Raw genomic sequence first — 17,849 nt, forward strand, 5'->3', positions numbered from 1 at the left:
CATATTCCGAGCCGTTGTTCTCGAACAGCGGCCAAAGCCGACGACTCAAATCACTCCGAGAATTCGGCCGCGCCAAGGATTTCGTGCAATGTCACTGTCACCGTCAAATTCGTGGCCAGACGCCACCGACGTGAGCGGTATGTCGTGCATTCTTCTCGATGCATCTATGCGGTGCGACCGAAGACTCAATGATCCGCGGAAGACATCGTGATGATGTCGTGGATTAGACCGTGCTGCTTCGTAATAGTGGTGGCTAGTTGATCGACTAAGATGACATCCCGTACAGGCTGACGTGCGTACTCTGCACTCGTGATATGCTGACAAGACGGAGCGATTTCATGACCACAAGATTCCTGCTGAGAAAGCCGGGTAATGATCACTCACTCCCTCTTCCTCTTCCCGAAGCTCTCGACTTCTGGGTGCACCACCCTCATGTGCCTGGTAAGCGCATCGTTTCGTGAGAAAGTTTTCTCCTCACGACACATAGGACACCTGACCTTCTGCTTCCGGCCATTGTGTATCGTGTCCTCGTGCCGTGTAAGGTCATAAGGTCTTGAGAAGATGGTATTGCAAGGCTTGTTAGTGGAAGGATTGATCCGCGTACACTTGTGTGGTCCAGCTTGCGAGTTGCGTGCCAGGAGAGCAGCAGAAGTCATGCCACTCGCTGAAGGCGCAGGTGAGCCAGATGACCGACTTGGTGACGCCGAGTCTGAGCCCTCGTGGTTGGTGGCGGGTGACGCGGCCTCCTCGCTTGGTGCGACGCTTACAACGCTCGTGTCCCTGTTGTGCTGGTGCTGCGAGCGATGGAAGTCACGCTTGTGCTTTTGAAGGTTGCCTGGCGAGTCGAAGCGCTGTGTGCAGCCGTGGTAGGTGCAAGTGTATGTACCGGTAGCAGCCCGAGTATCTGCTGGCCTTTGTGGCGCAGACGTGGTGTTGGCGATGCTGTCTTGTGATGATAGGAGTGGACCGTTATCACTGATCGATGACTCCATGGTAGTCAGGTGGGCCGGAAACTCTGGATTAGACTCCATCTTTGTAACCGGGTAGGTGGTGGTGAGGTACGAGTTGTTTTGTAGCTGGCCTTGGTCAGAGGGTGGCAAAGGCTGGTAGGCCAAGGGATCAGGCCCGGAGTATCCGTCTGCTGATGTGGTGGCGCGAAAGTTGGGAGGCGCCTGTAACGCGTTAAAGCTCGTTCCAGTTGGACCAAAGAAGTTGCTTTGCCACTGCTCTGTGCCACTGTTGTGCTGCTTGTACCCAGCTGGGACACTATCTTGGAACAGAGATGGCTGGTCCTCGTTGTATTCTAGCAGCGCATCCTTGGGTGAGATCGTCTTGGTGGCCTCGCGGTTCAATTGGGGAATGTGCTGTGCCAATTCTGCTTGCTCGGCCTGCTCTTTCTGTTGCTGCCGTATGCTGGCTGCTGTGCCCATACCACCCACCGCTTGTGCAGGCGATTGCCAATTTCGGGCAGGTGCGAGTGGAGAGTTGTCTCTAAACGGCGACCGCTCTCGTGAGACGGAAGATGTAGGAGACTGTGATCTCGCTAGATTCGCGGTTTGTAATCGCTCAGTCATGAGGTTGCGGTGTGGCGAGAGAAAGCTGGATGCTGACTTGTTCGGCGCAGGTGCAGGGACATGGCTGTGAATCGTGGTAGGTGGGTTGTAAAGCTCATCCTGATAAGCTTGTGAGTCTGTTCTCCAGAGCTGTACGTTTGGATTTGTCTGCGGATAATCTGCATCACCAAAATGTAAGCCACCGTAGTCATCTATCACCTCTTTGGCAAGGATCTCACCATTCTGAGGTAGAGCATACTGACCACTCTGCGCTATTTCGACAGCACCAGTTGGTGGCGTGGCAGGTGAGTTGCGTCCGCGACTGGACATACTTTGGCTAGCGGAAAGATCTGATGCGAACTCTCCGTTGTGATGATCGATAGCAAAATCTTTCATAGCATCATGGGCTCCACCGGTATGAGCGGCAATACTGGGCGTATAAGGTGTGCTCATATAGCCGTTGTCGCTCAAGTATAAATTCTTCGAGAAGCTTTCCGTCTGATCTGGGTATTGGTACACGGAAGTATTCGGGTCGAAATCGGTGTTGGCGATGATCGGGTTGCCGTAGTTCTGGGCGTACGGGGAGAGAGGACCGTTTGAGCCGACTGTCGATGCCGATGGAGTGCGCTGATGACTCCTCCCTCGTATCAAAGACTGGGTTGCTGCTGCGCTCGGACCTGACATGCTATGGTAGGCCGACCAGGCAGTATATCCGTTCGACGCGTCCGTTGAGGAGTTCGGGGCCGAGATGCTGTTATAAGGATACCCAGACGCAGCGGATGTTGCGATATATTGCTGATGTGACTGTCTTCGGAAATCGGGTGTGAAGTTATTCATGCAAGTATACTGGATGGACTTTTGCAGCTGCGAGATTGCGTCGGATATTATGGCGGCGTCGAGAAGCTGATGTTCGGAGGTGTTCGTATGCTCGGCCGATGGTGACTGCTGAGGATGGCGATATTGGTAGCCTTGGAAGTTTACGGCCGCTGGAGTCGGATGGTTGTATTGTAGAAATCGACTTTGCTGTATGCTCGATGACGCGTGTGAGGACATACTTAGCCGAGACGAGAAGGTCCCTGATGCCAAGGCCGCTTGACTCCTTCGATCCGAAGGGCTTCGAAAGAAAAATTGGTCAGCGGTGATTCGACGATGTGTGGCGTAGTCGTCCGTTTCTCGCACAAGTATCGTTTGCACGGTCGTGTGATCGTCTCAATTAAGTGTTTAGAAAGCGAGCGGATGCGACAACGAGTGCTCGCTGTTATTGCTTGTCTCATCGATATCGCGGGATCTCATCGACCTTTCATATTCCTTCATAAAGCTCTGCAACTGATCAGCAAGTACCTACCCACTTGGGAAGCACAGCCACGCAGCACTCTCACTGGCGAAGACTCTAGATCTTCCCTGCAGTAGACCTGCACCTACTGCAGTAGACCTGCAGCTACGAACGCTAGCTTCATCGAATCACTGCGCGAACTTGTAGGGCTTCCGCTCGGCGCACCACGTACCCGGCAGGACGTGTCACCCATGTCGAGTGCCTGAACACGCATTGGCACGTTGATCGCTGTCGCCGAGGATGTTGAGACCTCTTCTTCCAACCACTCATGGCCGAGATATCTCATCAGGCTCATTATGCTTAACAACAAGCGACTCGACCGGGTGCCCGTCTACCCGCAGAACCTCATGTTGTCGCGTGGGCACTGCGCCTCAGGCTTTGCAGTCCACGTATGATTCTGCTACCAGGCCTTTGCAGTAGCGAGGATGAGGAAGTGCTTTGGTTGGCTGCGACTATTCTCCAGCAAGAGAGATCAACAATCGTGGTTCGACTGATCAGCCTCGTCTTGTTTCAACTGCTGAACACCACGTCGCTTCAATAACAAGCCTTCCTTGCTCGCTTTCACCGTCATCCAGACCTCTCCTGCAAGCCATATCAACACATCGACTGAGCTGACTGCTAAACTCTATCACCTACTTCCAACTTCACCCCACATCTACCAAGAATCAATTAAAAGCCGCTAGCAGTCTCTACACGCCATTGCCTATACAGCTGAACCACCAACCCGTCACCATCCATCTCTCCACAAACACGCAAGACGCCTCATGCAGCCACAACTCGCGGTCTCTGCAGCTCCCGCCTACCCATACCTAAAGTAGAAGCTCTTACCTTCTGTACCGTTTCTCATTCGCTGCTATAGACGTCATGCCAGGCCAGCTCAGCCTCAGCACTAGCCACTGTGGCTCAACAATACAGGACTCGCAGAGATCTCTAGGCTCTTGACCGCGATTCATGGTGGCTTATCGGTGTAGGCCGAAGCCAAAGTACCCTCGACGATCTAGAAGCCCATGGACTATCTATGCAACATCTCCACCTCGAGAGGTATTGTCTCACAGCTCAGAGGGGGATGCAATGTCACTGCAGACCAGCATAGACTTTCCAATTACGACCTACACTTGCTTGGATACTGTCATAGGCCACGTACAATGAGGTAGGCGGTGTCGTGATCTTCGTTGCTGTGGCATGCGCAAGAGCACCGCTGAAGTCGAGTGAGCATCAATTGGCAATCCTAGGACCATCGCGATACCACTACTCTATCCATGGCTTCCCAGGTCCTCCTGCATTGCCTGAAAATACGCAACAATAAATTACTGATCTACAGTTTCGTCGTCGCTCACCTAAACATAGAAACACTCGCAACCACATCATTGGAATCGAACGAGCCGGCTTTAGACGGCAAGACGGCAATGATCGGCAGATTGTAAGAAATTCGTGCCTGCCGAGTGGCCGAACCGAGTCCATCGTCCACGAATTTTGAGGCTGCGATTGCTCGGCAGATGTGCGTCGTGGTGTTACGTGGTTACATTGCAATATATTGTCGTGGGCAAGAATAGCATCTTACGACATGCAAGAGGTGATGATCTTATGATGTTCTTCGTGTAAGGGTCACGAGTGCAGATCGTACTGCACGACTCGTGAAGTTCAGGAGAGCTCGTATATCTCGTATAGCATTCGTGAAATCTTGGCAGTCGAGGAAAGCTGCTGCGCATACTGCAGACGACATGGTACGAACATTATGCAGCGGGCGACACTACGTCGCCAGCCTGCGGAATATCTATCGCACTCCGCTTCCTCACACCAGTCCCGACGCCGCGAGCGAGCACTTCGAGTCGCGACGCCTGGATCCGATGTTTCTTCATTACTTGCACCCACTCATCCTCCCTACCGCCTTGCGACTCGTGCTCCGCTGACCCATCGTCCTCGCCCAGCAAAGCGATCATCAGCCCGAAGTCCGCTCCTAGGCGCCCGAGACTTCCTGCACAGTAGAGGATTTGTGTGAGGAGAGACTCCCGGGATGTTGGATCCGTGATATTCGGAAGGTAGGCTCGAAGTGTCGTTGTCAATTTTGTTATCAAGTGGTTCGTGAATGATGCCAGGGGTGATGGAAGCGGCAGTAGCGGGTCGTCTAGCACTTTCGAGGATGTGGCTGAGAGGTCTGGGGAGGGTAAGCCGGATGGGAAGATGCTTTTGTACATGCTTATTATGGCGAAGCTTTGCTCGCGGAAGATCTCGATGTAGCGTTTGAGATAGCGCTCGCTGTGGTTGCCAAGGGCGATTGATTGTGGTTGCTGTTTTGACCTGGCGCCATTGGCCGAATGTAGTCTTCGTGTAGTCTCCTGGTCTGCTAGCTCTCGCAGTGGTTCCAGCGCTTCTAGTGTGATGTTCAACGTCCGGAGTCGACACACCAGGAACAACGAGCAAAGAGCTCCAGTGCTGTTTGTGGCAGCAGAGGAGAAATTCACAGACTTTGTCGACGTCGCCGTCGCTTTGGACGAACTGTATTCGTCGTCTGCGAGATCAGGTGCCACTCTCCTCAACCAGCCCACCGTCCGCATGGCACCCGCCAGCTTCAGCGTTGGGCTTTGTAACGATGTGATCAGAATAGTCGTCAGATTCTGTATCTCAGCATCCGCCTGCTGCGAAATGCCGGCCACGAGCCCAGATTGTGGATACAACGAGCTCAGCCGCTTGATATGAGCATGCAGATCCAGCGCAGAAGCATAAGAAGTCGTCGAGCTTGCGGCAGAGCTACTGCTAGGTGCCTGCGCAGCCTGTATGGTTGACGAAAGCAAAGACGGTAGCTCAAGCACATCTGACACCCTGTCCACATTCCGACTCAGCAGCATCGCCCTCTTCCGCCTGTCTAGGACCTCGTTCTCCGTACTCCGGTCGTACTTCCGCGCAAAGTCTACCGCTGCGGACTCTAGTTGTGGTACGGCATCCTTGAGCTCGTAGGCTTCGCTTCCAAGGGATGGAAGGAGGGAAGTGAGGTTCGAGAGATGCGAGGATGATGCTATTACTGCTTTGTGGGAGCGTTTCGAGAGAGCCTGGAGGTTACGTAGATGTGACTGCGCGGCATGGAGGAGGGAGGCTGGCTCGGTTGTCGTGAGGTTGCCCAGGGAGAGGGTGCTTAGGCGGTTTAGGTAGGTTGTTGTTTGTGCATCGCGAGTGGTTGGGTTTGTTCCCGAGGAGGGGTCATGGTCATCGAAATATGGTGCTAGCAGATCGTACAAGTCGGACATGTCGTTATGGCATGGGCAACCGCCCAATGGTATCGCATAGGCGAAAGGTGAATATGAGCTTCATGCACATGTTAATGTGGGTCCGTGCAGTTTGCGGCGGCCACTTTTCCGTGCCTTCCATCAAGATCCTTGCTCGAGATTTATTCACTGCGACGTTTTGCGATACATCATAACGCATTCCAGAGGACTCCACGTCAGCAAACGGCCGATACACTGGAGTTCGCAACGTCCTGCTTCCTGTTACTATTGCTAGTGGAATTAGTGCGAGAATACTACCCTCCTGGCGACGACATCCAGCACGTTTACATGGAGAGCACACTGCATTCCGACGATATCGTGGCAAGTCTTGCCGATGATTCCCGGCTAGGTGTGGTTGAACGCACACACGCAGACGTCGATACACATGAACCACATCCTCAAGACACCGAAGAAGGCCACATTAAGCATGATCGTGGGATCGACCAGTTCAGGTTTCGACAATTTCTCAAGGAGGGCGTACCGCCGAAAGGCGCCGTACTGGTACGATGGCAGAACAGCCAACAAGCACAGCTCATGCCGGCCGACGATTTGAAAGTACTGGATCGATCACTCCTGATTGGCGATGTGGTGAAGAAGAATGTCAGGGAGGCCATGAGTGGCGTTGTTATCAACACGCATATCAAGTGCATGTTGCAGCCCATCTACGATGTGACGTGGAAGGGTCGTAAGCTCAGAGGGTTGCTGCCTCCGACAGATCTGGAGCCTGGCTTCACACGACCACCCAAGACGGACAGACCTTCTCTCATTGTGGATGTACCTGCATCAGAGCTACAAGAGAGCGATGACCTGACTGAGGAGAGTCTCATTATATACAAGAACAGGATAGGTCGTGTTTATGGTGTCATCGAAGCGCTGACACTCAAGCTGACTGACAACTGCGTGGTCGAAGTCATCAATGATGATGACAAAATCGAGCATGCCGATGGCGCATTCGAGGCCTTTACTGTTGGCGATGTCGCCGTCACCAAGAAAGGCGAGCTCCGGACAGGCAGATGGATCTTTGGCCAATATAATCCTAATACACCTCCTGTCGGTACAATTGTTGAGAGTAGGCCGAGCAGTATCGAAGTGGAGTGGTTACAGCGAAGGATAGGAAGTGATGATGATAATGAGCCGCCTACGCTACTGGAACGCGATGAGATCGAATCCAATGCTTTCAAAGTCTACGACCGCACTCGGCGGCCACGACGACAGACGCAACTCAATCCTAGCAGTACGCCGAGCACGATCTCACAATCGGAAATCGATGCCCGACTGAATCAGCGCGTCCGTTTTCGAGATCTTGCAGGTGCTTGCATGAAATATGACGGCTCTACACCTCACGGCAAGCTTACGCGACTTGAGCGGAGCGAGACGCTAGGCTATGATCTGAACGTATTTGACATCGAGCGCTTCGAGACTAGTGTGGAGGTACAATGGCAGGATCTCACGATTACAACAGAGCGATCAGTGGATCTCGTGCCGGACTCGGCAATCGACGACGAACATTCGGCCTGGCCGGGAGAAATCGCACATACCCTGGACATCACATCTGTGGCTGGTCTGAAGGAAGTGGAGAGGCCTGGTAGAGTGGGAGTAGTGCAGAGCGTGAACGCTGAGGAACGGATGGCGAAGATTCGGTGGGCACCGGATGCAGTGGTTGAGTATGCTGTTGGCGAGAAGGATGATGATGGGAGTAGATTGCTGCTCACTGGTGCTGTCGGTCTCGCTACCGGAGAAGTGGAGGAGGTCAGCTTGTATGATCTTGAGGCGCCTGGGGTGATGAACGTCAGGAGAGGTGACATTGTGCTTGTCCAGCCTGGTGCTTTGAGCTCTGCCACGGAGGCGTCGATGGGCAAGCATTGGCTGGGAGAGGTCGTCGATACCTGTCTGGATGGTACACTTACCATTCGACTTGGTGCGGCTGACGACATTATTGATGTCAGACTGAAGCGAGAACAGGTCGTGGTGGCCGTGCGATCTGATGGTACTCCGCACGAAACAGGCTGGGAAGGAGAGGACGAAGACATGGAGGATATCATCAACGACTATTCAGGTTCAGAAGATATGGAAGCTTCTGACGAAGAGGACTCTGACGGCGATTCCTGGTCTGACGACGACGAGATGATGGATGCTGAGGCAATGTATGAGGACGAGAATGGCTTGCCGCTCGACGAAGATGATGTGATCAACGGCGACTGGGAGTCAGAAGATGAAGACGAGACCATGCCCGACGCCGCAGCAGCCACGAAAGATACACCACCAACCTCAACTTCCGCCACCCCACCAGATACCAGCAACCCTCAATCCTCTCCCATCACATCAGAACCACCCCAATACCTCATCCTCGAAACCCCACCCCCCAAAACCCACCACTACGCCTCCCAAATCCCCACCTTCACGCCCGCCCACACAAAAGCCACCCAAAAAACCCACCTCATCCTCCAAAAACCCGGCGCCCTGCCCCCCGGAATCTACGTCCGCACCTGGTCCTCCCGCCTCGATCTCCTCCGCATCCTCATCCTAGGCCCCTCAGACACCCCTTACGCCTCCTGTCCCTTCCTCATAGACCTCTATCTCCCCCCAACCTACCCGACCGAAGCACCCAAAGCGTTCTTTCATTCTTTCCCTGCGCCTACTGGCGGGTTGGGTGGAGGGGAGGGGAAGGTAAATCCGAATCTTTATGAGGATGGGACTATATGTCTTTCGCTTTTGGGGACGTGGGAGGGGAGGAAAGGGGAAGGGTGGGTGGCGGGGAGGTCGACGGTGTTGCAGGTTTTGGTTAGTTTGTTGGGGTTGGTGCTTGTGAGGGAGCCGTATTTTAATGAGGCGGGGTATGAACACCTTGTTGGTCTTGAGTCTTCGAGACGTGCTAGTGCTCTTTACAGTGAGCGGGTACTTATTAAGGCGAGGGGGTTCGTGGTTACGGCTCTTGAGCGGCTGCGGGAGCGGGGGGAGGCTGGTGCTGCTGTTGTAGGGTTGGAAGCTGTGGAGGATGTGGTGCAGTGGCTTTATCTCGCTTCCGAGGGCCCGAGGATGCTGGAGGGAGTGGTGAAGGAGGTGGAGGGAGTGCTGGAGAGGAGTGCGAAAGGTGGCGGTGAGCCGGATGGGGTGGGGGTCTTGAGTAAGGGGGCTTGTATACCCCTGAGACGAGTACTGGATAGGCTAAAGGGTCTCCAGGGGATGATGCACGGATAGTCAATCTGTAGATAGTCTCACACACGGAGAGAGAGAGAGAGAGAGCAGTGAGATCGTGTTGCTGCCGGCCTGTATGCTCTCAGGCAGCAGACCATCTCCACCCCACCTCTCCCTCCTCACCCATCCCAGCTCCTCACTCCCCCTTGACCTCACTCAAACCGCACGCTCTTCCCCCTCCCCCTCCCCTTCCCCATCCCCATCCCACCTGGCCCCATCTCCCCACGCAACGGCTCCCTCACTCTATCCCTCCTCCCCACCTCCTCCTCCTCCCTCTTCTGCATCTCCACCAACTCCACCGCCCGCCTCACAGCCGCCATAGCCCTAGCCCGGGCCTCCGCATTCCTCCTCTCCTGTTCAATCATTTCCACCAGAGAAGCCTGCCATTCTGAGCTGCGGGGATCTATGATGGCGTTTTGCGATGGCATAGCGCTGGGATTGATCATGTCTTGTAATGTGATGGGGTCTGCAGAATGGATGTTAGTAACTCCTGGGTTACCCTGTCCATTTGTGGTGAAGACGACACGAGACGGTTGGGGTGGTGGTAGTGGCAGCGGCAGCGGCAGCGGGATCCAAGGGGGCCGGCGGTGGTGTTCGTGTTATTTGTGGCGAGTATAGTTGCTTTTATGCTGTTGATGGTCGCTTGAGATATCATACAAACAATGTGGGAGGGAAAAGGGAGAGCGTGAAGTGGCGTTGAAAGGGGAGCTCTGTTCGTATTATACTACCTTTTTTTTGTTTCATGCATGCATTAAAAGACGTGAGAGCGAGGGAAGATGCTTTACTTCGGTGCTCTTCAATCATCATCGTGGATCGTGATACCGCCGCTTTCCTCTGCAGCAGCTGGGACTCCGCCCTCGTCGCGGGCACCATTGATTGTCTCCGTTGCACTCGGGTTAACACCTACGTCTTTCCTTGGCCCAAGTTTCCTCTTCACCCCAGTCATCCCCTTCTCGAACTCATCTACATCCTCCCTAACCCCTTCACCCTCTACCCCATCCCCTTCCACCCTCCCCCTGGCCTTGACCTTCCTCGCCTTCATCTTCTCCCTCCTCGCCCGATTCCTCCCCAACTTCTCCTCCTCCACCCGCCTCGCATCCTCCCTTTTCAAGTCGAACTCCCTATCCGCCTCCTCCCTCTCCACCTCCTCGTCCATCCTTCTCAACCTCTCATACTCCCGTCGTCGACTAGCCTTATACACATGGAACTCGCCGCTGCCGGCTCCGGCCGAGGAGCCTTGGACGTTTGTTACGATTTCGGGGGGGACGGGGAGGGGTCTGTTGGTGAGGGATGTGCTGGTGGTGGTGGTGGTGGGGATGTTGATTTGGCGGTCCGGGTTGGCGAAGAGGGCGTCGAGGTGGGCGGATTGTTGGGTGCTGGGGGTATTGAGGGCGCGTTTCTTGGCGGGGCGGTTGTTGGAGCGGCGGTCGGCGCTGGTTGGGATGCTTGAGGGGCCTGGTTCCGACATGTTTCTTTATTGTAGTGTGCTGATGAGAGGTTTGCGACTGCAAGAAGATGACTTTCACATGTCATCTGGAGCTTTGTTTCGTACGGCCGACTGTTTGTGTGGAGAGGAATCATTACGTAGTGGTGGAGCACATATGATTGCGTGAGCTTCCTTCTTAATCGACGACACACTCACCTACTCATATCTACTCCCCAACATAATCCTCCCAAGATGGGCAAACCACGCATGATCCTCCTCATCCGCCACGCCCAAAGCGAAGGCAACAAGAACCGTGAAGTCCACCAAATGATCCCGGACCACCGCGTCAAACTCACCGACGAAGGCCGATTACAGGTACACCCCCCCAACCCGCCTCCTTCACCCCTAATACATCCATTCCCTAACTAACCCTCCAGGCAGAAGACGCCGGCTGCCGCCTCCGCGCCCTGCTGAAACCCGACGACACCCTGCAAATCTACACATCCCCCTACCGCCGCACTCGGGAAACGACAGAGGGGATCCTGAAAACCCTCACCGCGCGCTATGATCCCGATGATCCCGACGCCGATGCCTCTTCACCCTCCCCGTTCTCGCGCACGAAGATAAAGGTCTACGAGGAGCCGCGGATCCGCGAGCAGGATTTCGGCAATTTCCAGCCGAATGGTGGCGAGATGGAACGGATGTGGCGGGAGCGAGCGGACTACGGTCATTTCTTCTATCGGATCCCGAATGGAGAGAGTGCGGCCGACGCCTACGATCGCATCAGTGGGTTCAATGAGAGTCTCTGGCGGCAGTTCGGGGAGGCGGACTTCCCATCTGTATGTGTGCTGGTGACGCATGGATTGATGACCAGGGTGTTCCTGATGAAATGGTATCATTGGTCTGTGGAGTATTTCGAGGATTTGAGGAATATTAATCATTGTGAGTTTATTGTGATGAGGAAGCGGGAGGAGAGTGGGAAGTTTGTGCTGGAGAATCAGTTGAGGACGTGGAGTGAGCTTAAGCGGCAACGACAGATTGAGGCGGAGGCGAAGGCGGAGGTGCAGGAGAAGAAGGGTGGGGCTGGGGAGGGCAGGAGTGTGATTGTGGATCCGCAGAGGAGGAATACGTTGACGGCGTTTTTGAGGGATGCTAGTCCTGTTGTTTCGCCCAAGAGCAGAAGGAAGGGGGAGGAGGGGATTCCGGAGGTTGAGCTGCCGGCGCGGGCGCAGCAAGTACCAACATCGACGACGACCCCGGGCTCTATCAGTTCAGCGCTCGATGGTTCGGCCGAGTTGCGTGCCGCCGCCATGCCAGTAGCTAGCGTACCACTACGACAACCTCCCGCAACAACGACAACAACTTCGCATCCTCAGCCCCCACGAGGGGACGGCACGAACACACCCCATGAAATGTCGGACGAGGAAACGGAGAATTACTTCGCAGACCGAAAATCTGGGGCGTTGGCCAGGGTGTTGGGGAGGAGGACTCGGCCGCAGAGGAAGGCGACGGAGCAGGATATTGAAAGGTGGACGAAGGAGTCGGGGATGGGGGAGGGGAGGAAGGCGGATGCTTTGGGGGATGAACCTGGTGGGGAGGATGATGAGGAGGGTCCTCTTGTCGAGGCCCAAGGGGTCAGGGAGGAGGCGGCGGAGGCGGAGGAGAAGAGTGTGGCTGGGAACGTGTACTGACTGAGGCCATGCACGACGCTTGGCAGGGTCGTGAAGCAGGATGATGAATGAGTATGAGGCTCATGTTAGCAATTGTACGAAGAACACGAAGGGCGACGTTCTATGATAGAATTAAAGGTACGATTTTTTTGCATAGATAGATCCTACAGCATACCACCCCCCCTTAGATCTACACCTAGACCTATGCCAACACATCCGAGCCAAGTCCGCTTCTTTCATATGGGATGAGATGTTGATTACTATACACATGGCCACATTATTACTAGCACGCAGTAATAATGTCCGGTGCTCTCTTGCTCACGCAAGCATGTCTTCGGTGATTGGCTGGACGCTCACATTTTATCCCCGCATAAATCCCTCGATGACTTTGCCGTTCATGCGGCGATGACGTTTCACTCTTACAGTAGACCAGCAATGCCTATGCCTAGGTTGAAGGGGGACGTAAGGTAGTTGTGTTTACAAATGCGATCGATGGTGTGATGCTTATGCTTATGCTTATGGTACAGTAGTAGGGCACGGGTGGTAGGTATATATGACGCTTCCCTCTCTTCTACCCCTCTCAATCATTAATATTATTGACTCTCACTTGCACACTGCCGTACAAACTACTGTACTAGGGTATCCATAACCATCGGCAGAATCACACAGCTACAGTAGTCAGCTAGACACAATGTCGACCACCACCCAAACCGAGACCCAATCTAAATTCGCCACAACCAAAGACTCCCCCATCCCACGCGGCGAGACCAAATCCAAACTCACCTTCTACGCCCCTCCATCCGACGGCAGCAAACCCTGGAACTACGTCGAAGCCCCGCCAGCCGGCTCACCACAACGCAACTTCGGCGAAGACGAACACGAAGTCACCATCACCGACATCCGGGGCCGGGAAAAGGACTTCGATATCAACACCAACGGCTTCGGCGTCCTGCAGAATGTGGACAGTGAGATGCAGTACGAGCAATGGAACGACGACGCCCGGGTGAAAGACGTCTACTACAAAGAAGTAGAGGACTTGATGATGAAGAATGTGCCGGGTGCGAACCGAGTCTTCATCTTCGACCACACCATCCGGCGCTCAGATCCGAATGCCCATCGTGCACCGGTGAACCGAGCCCACATCGACCAAACGACCGCCTCAGCCACAGCCCGTGTACACCACCACATGGGCTCCGACGCCCCTGCCCTCCTCCAAACCCGCTTCCGCCTAATCAACATCTGGCGGCCCCTCAACGGCCCCGTCGTCAGCAAACCCCTCGCCTACGCCGACTCCCGCTCCGTTCCAGACAGCGATATCGTGGGCGTAGAACACAGATACCCGGACCGCACGGGCGAGACGGCAGGGGTCAAGTACACGGAGCAGGGGAGGTGGCATTATTGGAGCGGGATGGGGAATGAGGAGAGGATATTGCTGCAGTGTTTTGATTCCAAGGATGGGGCGCGGACGCCGCATAGTGCTTTTGTGGATCCGAGGACGGAGGGGGAGGGGTGGAAGGGGAGGGAGAGTATTGAGGTGCGGGCGTTGGTTTTTGGTTGACAATGGGGATGAGATTGGGTGAGAGGAGATGAGGTGAGATGAGAGGATGGGCGGTATGATTGTGGTTGTACCGACTTTAGTGCTAAATTTATTGTTATATATAACGACTCTACGACTGCTTTTCTCTTGCGACATCTCTTACTTAACGTCGTAGCCATCACCCTCCTTTCCATCTTACAAGGAACTGGGCCCCGAAGAACCCCAACCTCAGTCGTTGATTGCCAAGCTGTAAACCGCGGCTGTCGGGCCTTTTTTCAGTCATGCTACAGATCAATTTCGACTCTCTCATGTACTTGAAGCAACGTGCAAACTCTACACGGCTACCAATCACATCATTACCATGCTCTACCGGCCGGAACTTACAGAGTCGGCAATACCACCTGGCAGGGCTCACGCGGTTGCACGTACCGTCTGGTGCCTCGAATGCATTAGGTTGCGCTCTCTCTTCGTGTTGTACCCGGAAACCACATCGAGTGGCCCTGGATAGGATAGCATAGAGAAGAGAGGATGCTGACGACGATGGGGGCCCCGGTGTTCGGCAGCTGCGTACCGTGCACCGATATGCGTTGCAGCGCGCTAATCATCGCGCTAACTACGTCTCGTATTCAGCAACCCGCTTTTGTGCGTCGTGGTGTGACACTTTAAACTTGAAGCGCTGGAATCCTGTACTTTCCGGGCGATGTTGCTCGTTGGGGCGGATGAATTGTTCGTCCTTTCATACATCTGATCGAGTGGTCAGGTATGCTCTTAGCTCCGTGCGGGCGACGGGGTTGGGATGTGCATGTCCGTCTGTTCTGGTACGGAGGAGGAGGTATATAAGGTAGCTCCTTGCTATATGTCGAAGCATCCTGCTCCAGGACATTACGGGACAGCACTACCTCCGTCTCACCTTTTCATAGGTTGCTCAAGCGCTGCCCTCGACTATTTACCCAGAACGAACTGCCGGGGATCACCGTACACACTACCTATCATGTTTTCCACACCCTTCCTCAAGAACATCGCCATCGTAGGCGCAGGTGGCAACATCGGCAGCGTCATCGTCAAAGCCTTGCTCACTAAAGGTCAACATATAATCACAGCCATCACCCGTCCGGACAGCACATCAACCCTTCACCCGGGCATCCACCACATCAAGAAAGTCGACCTAGCCAACCACACCTCCCTCGTCTCCGCCCTCAAAGACCAAGACATCCTAATCATCAGCCTCAACGTCATGGCCGCCCCATCCACCCAAACCGATCTGATCAATGCCGCCGCCGAAGCAGGCGTGAGATATATCATCCCCAATGAATACGGCGGTAACTATTCCGACGCAGCATTCGGCGAGAGCGTTGGTCTCGGCGGCAAAGCTCTCGCTATTCGCAAACATATCGAGGAGAAAGGCATGAAATGGATAGCCATCTGCTGTGGCTTCTGGTACGAATTCAGTCTTTCTGGTGCTGAACTACGTTATGGATTTGATTTTCCAGGGAGGAAGTTTACGATGTTCGGGGATGGGGAGCAGAAGATTACGACTTCTACTTGGCCGCAGGTTGGGCGGGCGGTGGCGGCTGTTTTGTCTTTGCCGGAGAAGTCGGGAAGGGATGGGGAAACTGCGCCGTCGGTTGAGAAGTACGGGAATACTCAGGTCGTCGTCGCTTCGTTCCGGGTCAACCAGAAGGATATGTTCGCTTCTGTGCTCCGTGTTGCCGGGACCAAGGAGTCCGATTGGACGATCAGTCATGAGGATGTCGAGGCGAGGTATAAGAGGGGCAGGGAGATGATGATGAAGGGGGATATGGTTGGGTTTGGGATCCAGTTGTATTCGAGGTCTTTCTTCCCGGATGGGAAGGCGGATAATTTTGAGATGTTGCAGAATGAAGAATTGGGGTTGCCGTGGCAGGAGGATTTGGATGAGGCGACGAGGGTGGCGGTGGGGTATTCGGAGAGTGGGAAGAACAAAGCTTGGACTATGGGCCAGTGATGCTGGTCCTGATGGATCTGAAGCAGTTGAATGCTCGATAGTGAGGAGCGAGAGGCTATCAGCTCGACTTGCTGCGTGAGTGTAGCTGCAAATAACTTTTGGTCTTCGTACCGTATGTTTTACGACATGGGTGACATAGTTCCTCGTCTCCCATCGTTTATGCTTAGTTTGGGGAGATTTGCCTTCGCCGAGGACTAGGAAGACACAAGTCATGTCATAGAAGCAGTAGTGAGATTGCTACTTCGCCTTCTCGATCATCTCGTTCGAGCTGGCAGCGGCAGACGATCGAATTACGATGCCATCAATCGTGGTCCGTGGTCGACGAGTGAGCACGTGTGCGATTGGAATACAAGTATGGGCGTGGAGGCCAAAGCAGTCGGAGACTTACGCTCCGTCGGCTTCCTAGTATGCGAGATGATGTCCTTGCCATGGATCGATTCTAAGGTTATCAAGGCGTGGATGATTTCTGCGTCTCCTTATCGACGCTTCGTTAGTTAAAGGCCTACGCAGCGTGGTGACGTCCCTTGCATTGAATCTAGCGCACTTCTGTTAGACCATATGCTACGCGATATCTATGCCAACGTTCGGCAAAAGCGAAGCTTGGCTATGTCGTGCTCGCCTGCACAGCGCCACTAGTCGGTGTGTTGCTATTGCCTTTCAGAGGATTTCAAAGACTCTGCATACACGTCTATGCTGCCGGAGAACCGTTGGAGCCTCGCAGCTGGATCTTGGTCCGAGTATTTCGTCCTGTCAGTGAGGTATCCTATGCTCCGCCAGCGCAGCACTCGTCTTCAATCGCTTTGCTGTCAGCACCCTTTCCGCAAATCGGTACTGTAGCGCCTTCAAGTCGAAGCAACGCTTACACTGCCAGTCACTTGAGCATAGGGTTTCGACCTCAGTCGTCTTACAAAGCCAACGGAAGCGCAGTTTGCAATTACGAATATCGCCACGAGCTGCTCTGACACGCCGACACCCACGAGAAGGCATTCCACCCAACATCGCGTGGACTACATCATGTAGACTGCCGCCATGACGGTATAGACGTGTCACCCGTAAGAGGAGATAGCCGCGACGCTTGATGAGCAGCGAGCAGTAAGAGCAGTAAGAGCGTAGCGTAGCGTGGAGTGAAAAGCAGGCACCTCGAGAAATCTTGATATGGCTGTGTAAAGTGCCGTTGACAGGGTCGTCGCATCTGGAGTCATTCTTGATATACTGTACGATCTCTGCATCGGAACAGCGGACACAGAAGGAGTAGGCCCTCGGACTGCGTACAGCGCGATCACGGCAAAGGTGACGCGATGCTCTTCGACAGGACAGAGCACAAGTGGCAAAAGCATCGCGCCCACGCGGAACCAACAAGGATAGGCTCGCAGTGATCTCGGCGGTCCGGGCGAGCGTGTGAGCCCCAGATACAATGCATTCACTGTGACCACTTCAACCCAAGGCGTGATAACGCACCTGTGGGCCAGATAATCGAGAAAGAGCATGGGAACAGTTTGCCTCATGGGCGGAAGTGCAGGAGGCAGGTGGCAACTATAGCTTTCGGGACAGACGACAGAGCCTCAAGGACAGAAAGACGTGATGCGAGATCATGAAGATGTCGGCGAAGGATGTATCCGCAAGAGCGAGGCCGAAGATCAAGGAGGAAGCTGAGGTGGCTCGCATAGCTGGCCAATCGTGCTAGTTAAACCCAGTTATAAAGTCGTGCGGAGGCGATCATGAGGAAACACATTTGGTGAGCTATCAGGGCCCAAGTGTTGCCCGTGTTGCAGAGGAAGGGGAGCAGATCTTCACTATCCCAAGTGAGCTCGCATGATCCTGGAGTCGCCTGCGGTGTAGTAGCATACATACACAGGTCGAGAGTCCTCTGTGGGAGAGCTACAATTGCCCC

General features: G+C 54.3%; 7 protein-coding genes across 7 annotated transcripts; 4 read left to right on the plus strand and 3 right to left on the minus strand.

The window, feature by feature from the left end:
• Window positions 1-380: 380 nt before the first annotated feature.
• LTS14_007807 (uncharacterized protein) lies at window positions 381-2,606 on the minus strand (the record flags this gene model as incomplete). Its single annotated transcript, XM_064840496.1, has 1 exon — window positions 381-2,606. One exon carries the CDS (start codon window positions 2,604-2,606, stop codon window positions 381-383), a length of 2,226 nt encoding a protein of 741 aa, XP_064691946.1.
• A 2,013-nt stretch (window positions 2,607-4,619) lies between these two features.
• Window positions 4,620-6,128, minus strand: LTS14_007808 (uncharacterized protein; the record flags this gene model as incomplete). Its single annotated transcript, XM_064840497.1, has 1 exon — window positions 4,620-6,128. One exon carries the CDS (start codon window positions 6,126-6,128, stop codon window positions 4,620-4,622), a length of 1,509 nt encoding a protein of 502 aa, XP_064691947.1.
• Window positions 6,129-6,434: 306 nt separating this feature from the next.
• Window positions 6,435-9,355, plus strand: LTS14_007809 (uncharacterized protein; the record flags this gene model as incomplete). The annotated part of the gene is made up of 2 exons (XM_064840498.1): window positions 6,435-9,270; window positions 9,318-9,355. 2 exons carry the CDS (start codon window positions 6,435-6,437, stop codon window positions 9,353-9,355), a joined length of 2,874 nt encoding a protein of 957 aa, XP_064691948.1.
• Window positions 9,356-10,137: 782 nt separating this feature from the next.
• On the minus strand, window positions 10,138-10,991 carry LTS14_007810 (uncharacterized protein; the record flags this gene model as incomplete). Its single annotated transcript, XM_064840499.1, has 2 exons — window positions 10,138-10,796; window positions 10,988-10,991. 2 exons carry the CDS (start codon window positions 10,989-10,991, stop codon window positions 10,138-10,140), a joined length of 663 nt encoding a protein of 220 aa, XP_064691949.1.
• Window positions 10,992-11,019: 28 nt separating this feature from the next.
• LTS14_007811 (uncharacterized protein) lies at window positions 11,020-12,458 on the plus strand (the record flags this gene model as incomplete). Its single annotated transcript, XM_064840500.1, has 2 exons — window positions 11,020-11,142; window positions 11,205-12,458. 2 exons carry the CDS (start codon window positions 11,020-11,022, stop codon window positions 12,456-12,458), a joined length of 1,377 nt encoding a protein of 458 aa, XP_064691950.1.
• A 670-nt stretch (window positions 12,459-13,128) lies between these two features.
• Window positions 13,129-14,227, plus strand: LTS14_007812 (uncharacterized protein; the record flags this gene model as incomplete). Its single annotated transcript, XM_064840501.1, has 2 exons — window positions 13,129-13,971; window positions 14,150-14,227. 2 exons carry the CDS (start codon window positions 13,129-13,131, stop codon window positions 14,225-14,227), a joined length of 921 nt encoding a protein of 306 aa, XP_064691951.1.
• Window positions 14,228-14,965: 738 nt separating this feature from the next.
• LTS14_007813 (uncharacterized protein) lies at window positions 14,966-15,958 on the plus strand (the record flags this gene model as incomplete). Its single annotated transcript, XM_064840502.1, has 1 exon — window positions 14,966-15,958. The coding sequence occupies one exon, from the start codon at window positions 14,966-14,968 to the stop codon at window positions 15,956-15,958; it is 993 nt and encodes a 330-aa protein (XP_064691952.1).
• Window positions 15,959-17,849: the final 1,891 nt, after the last annotated feature.

The sequence above is a fragment of the Recurvomyces mirabilis genome (assembly GCF_035927965.1).
Source record: "Recurvomyces mirabilis strain CCFEE 5264 chromosome Unknown scaffold_22, whole genome shotgun sequence".
Taxonomy (NCBI): Eukaryota; Fungi; Ascomycota; class Dothideomycetes; order Mycosphaerellales; family Teratosphaeriaceae; genus Recurvomyces; species Recurvomyces mirabilis.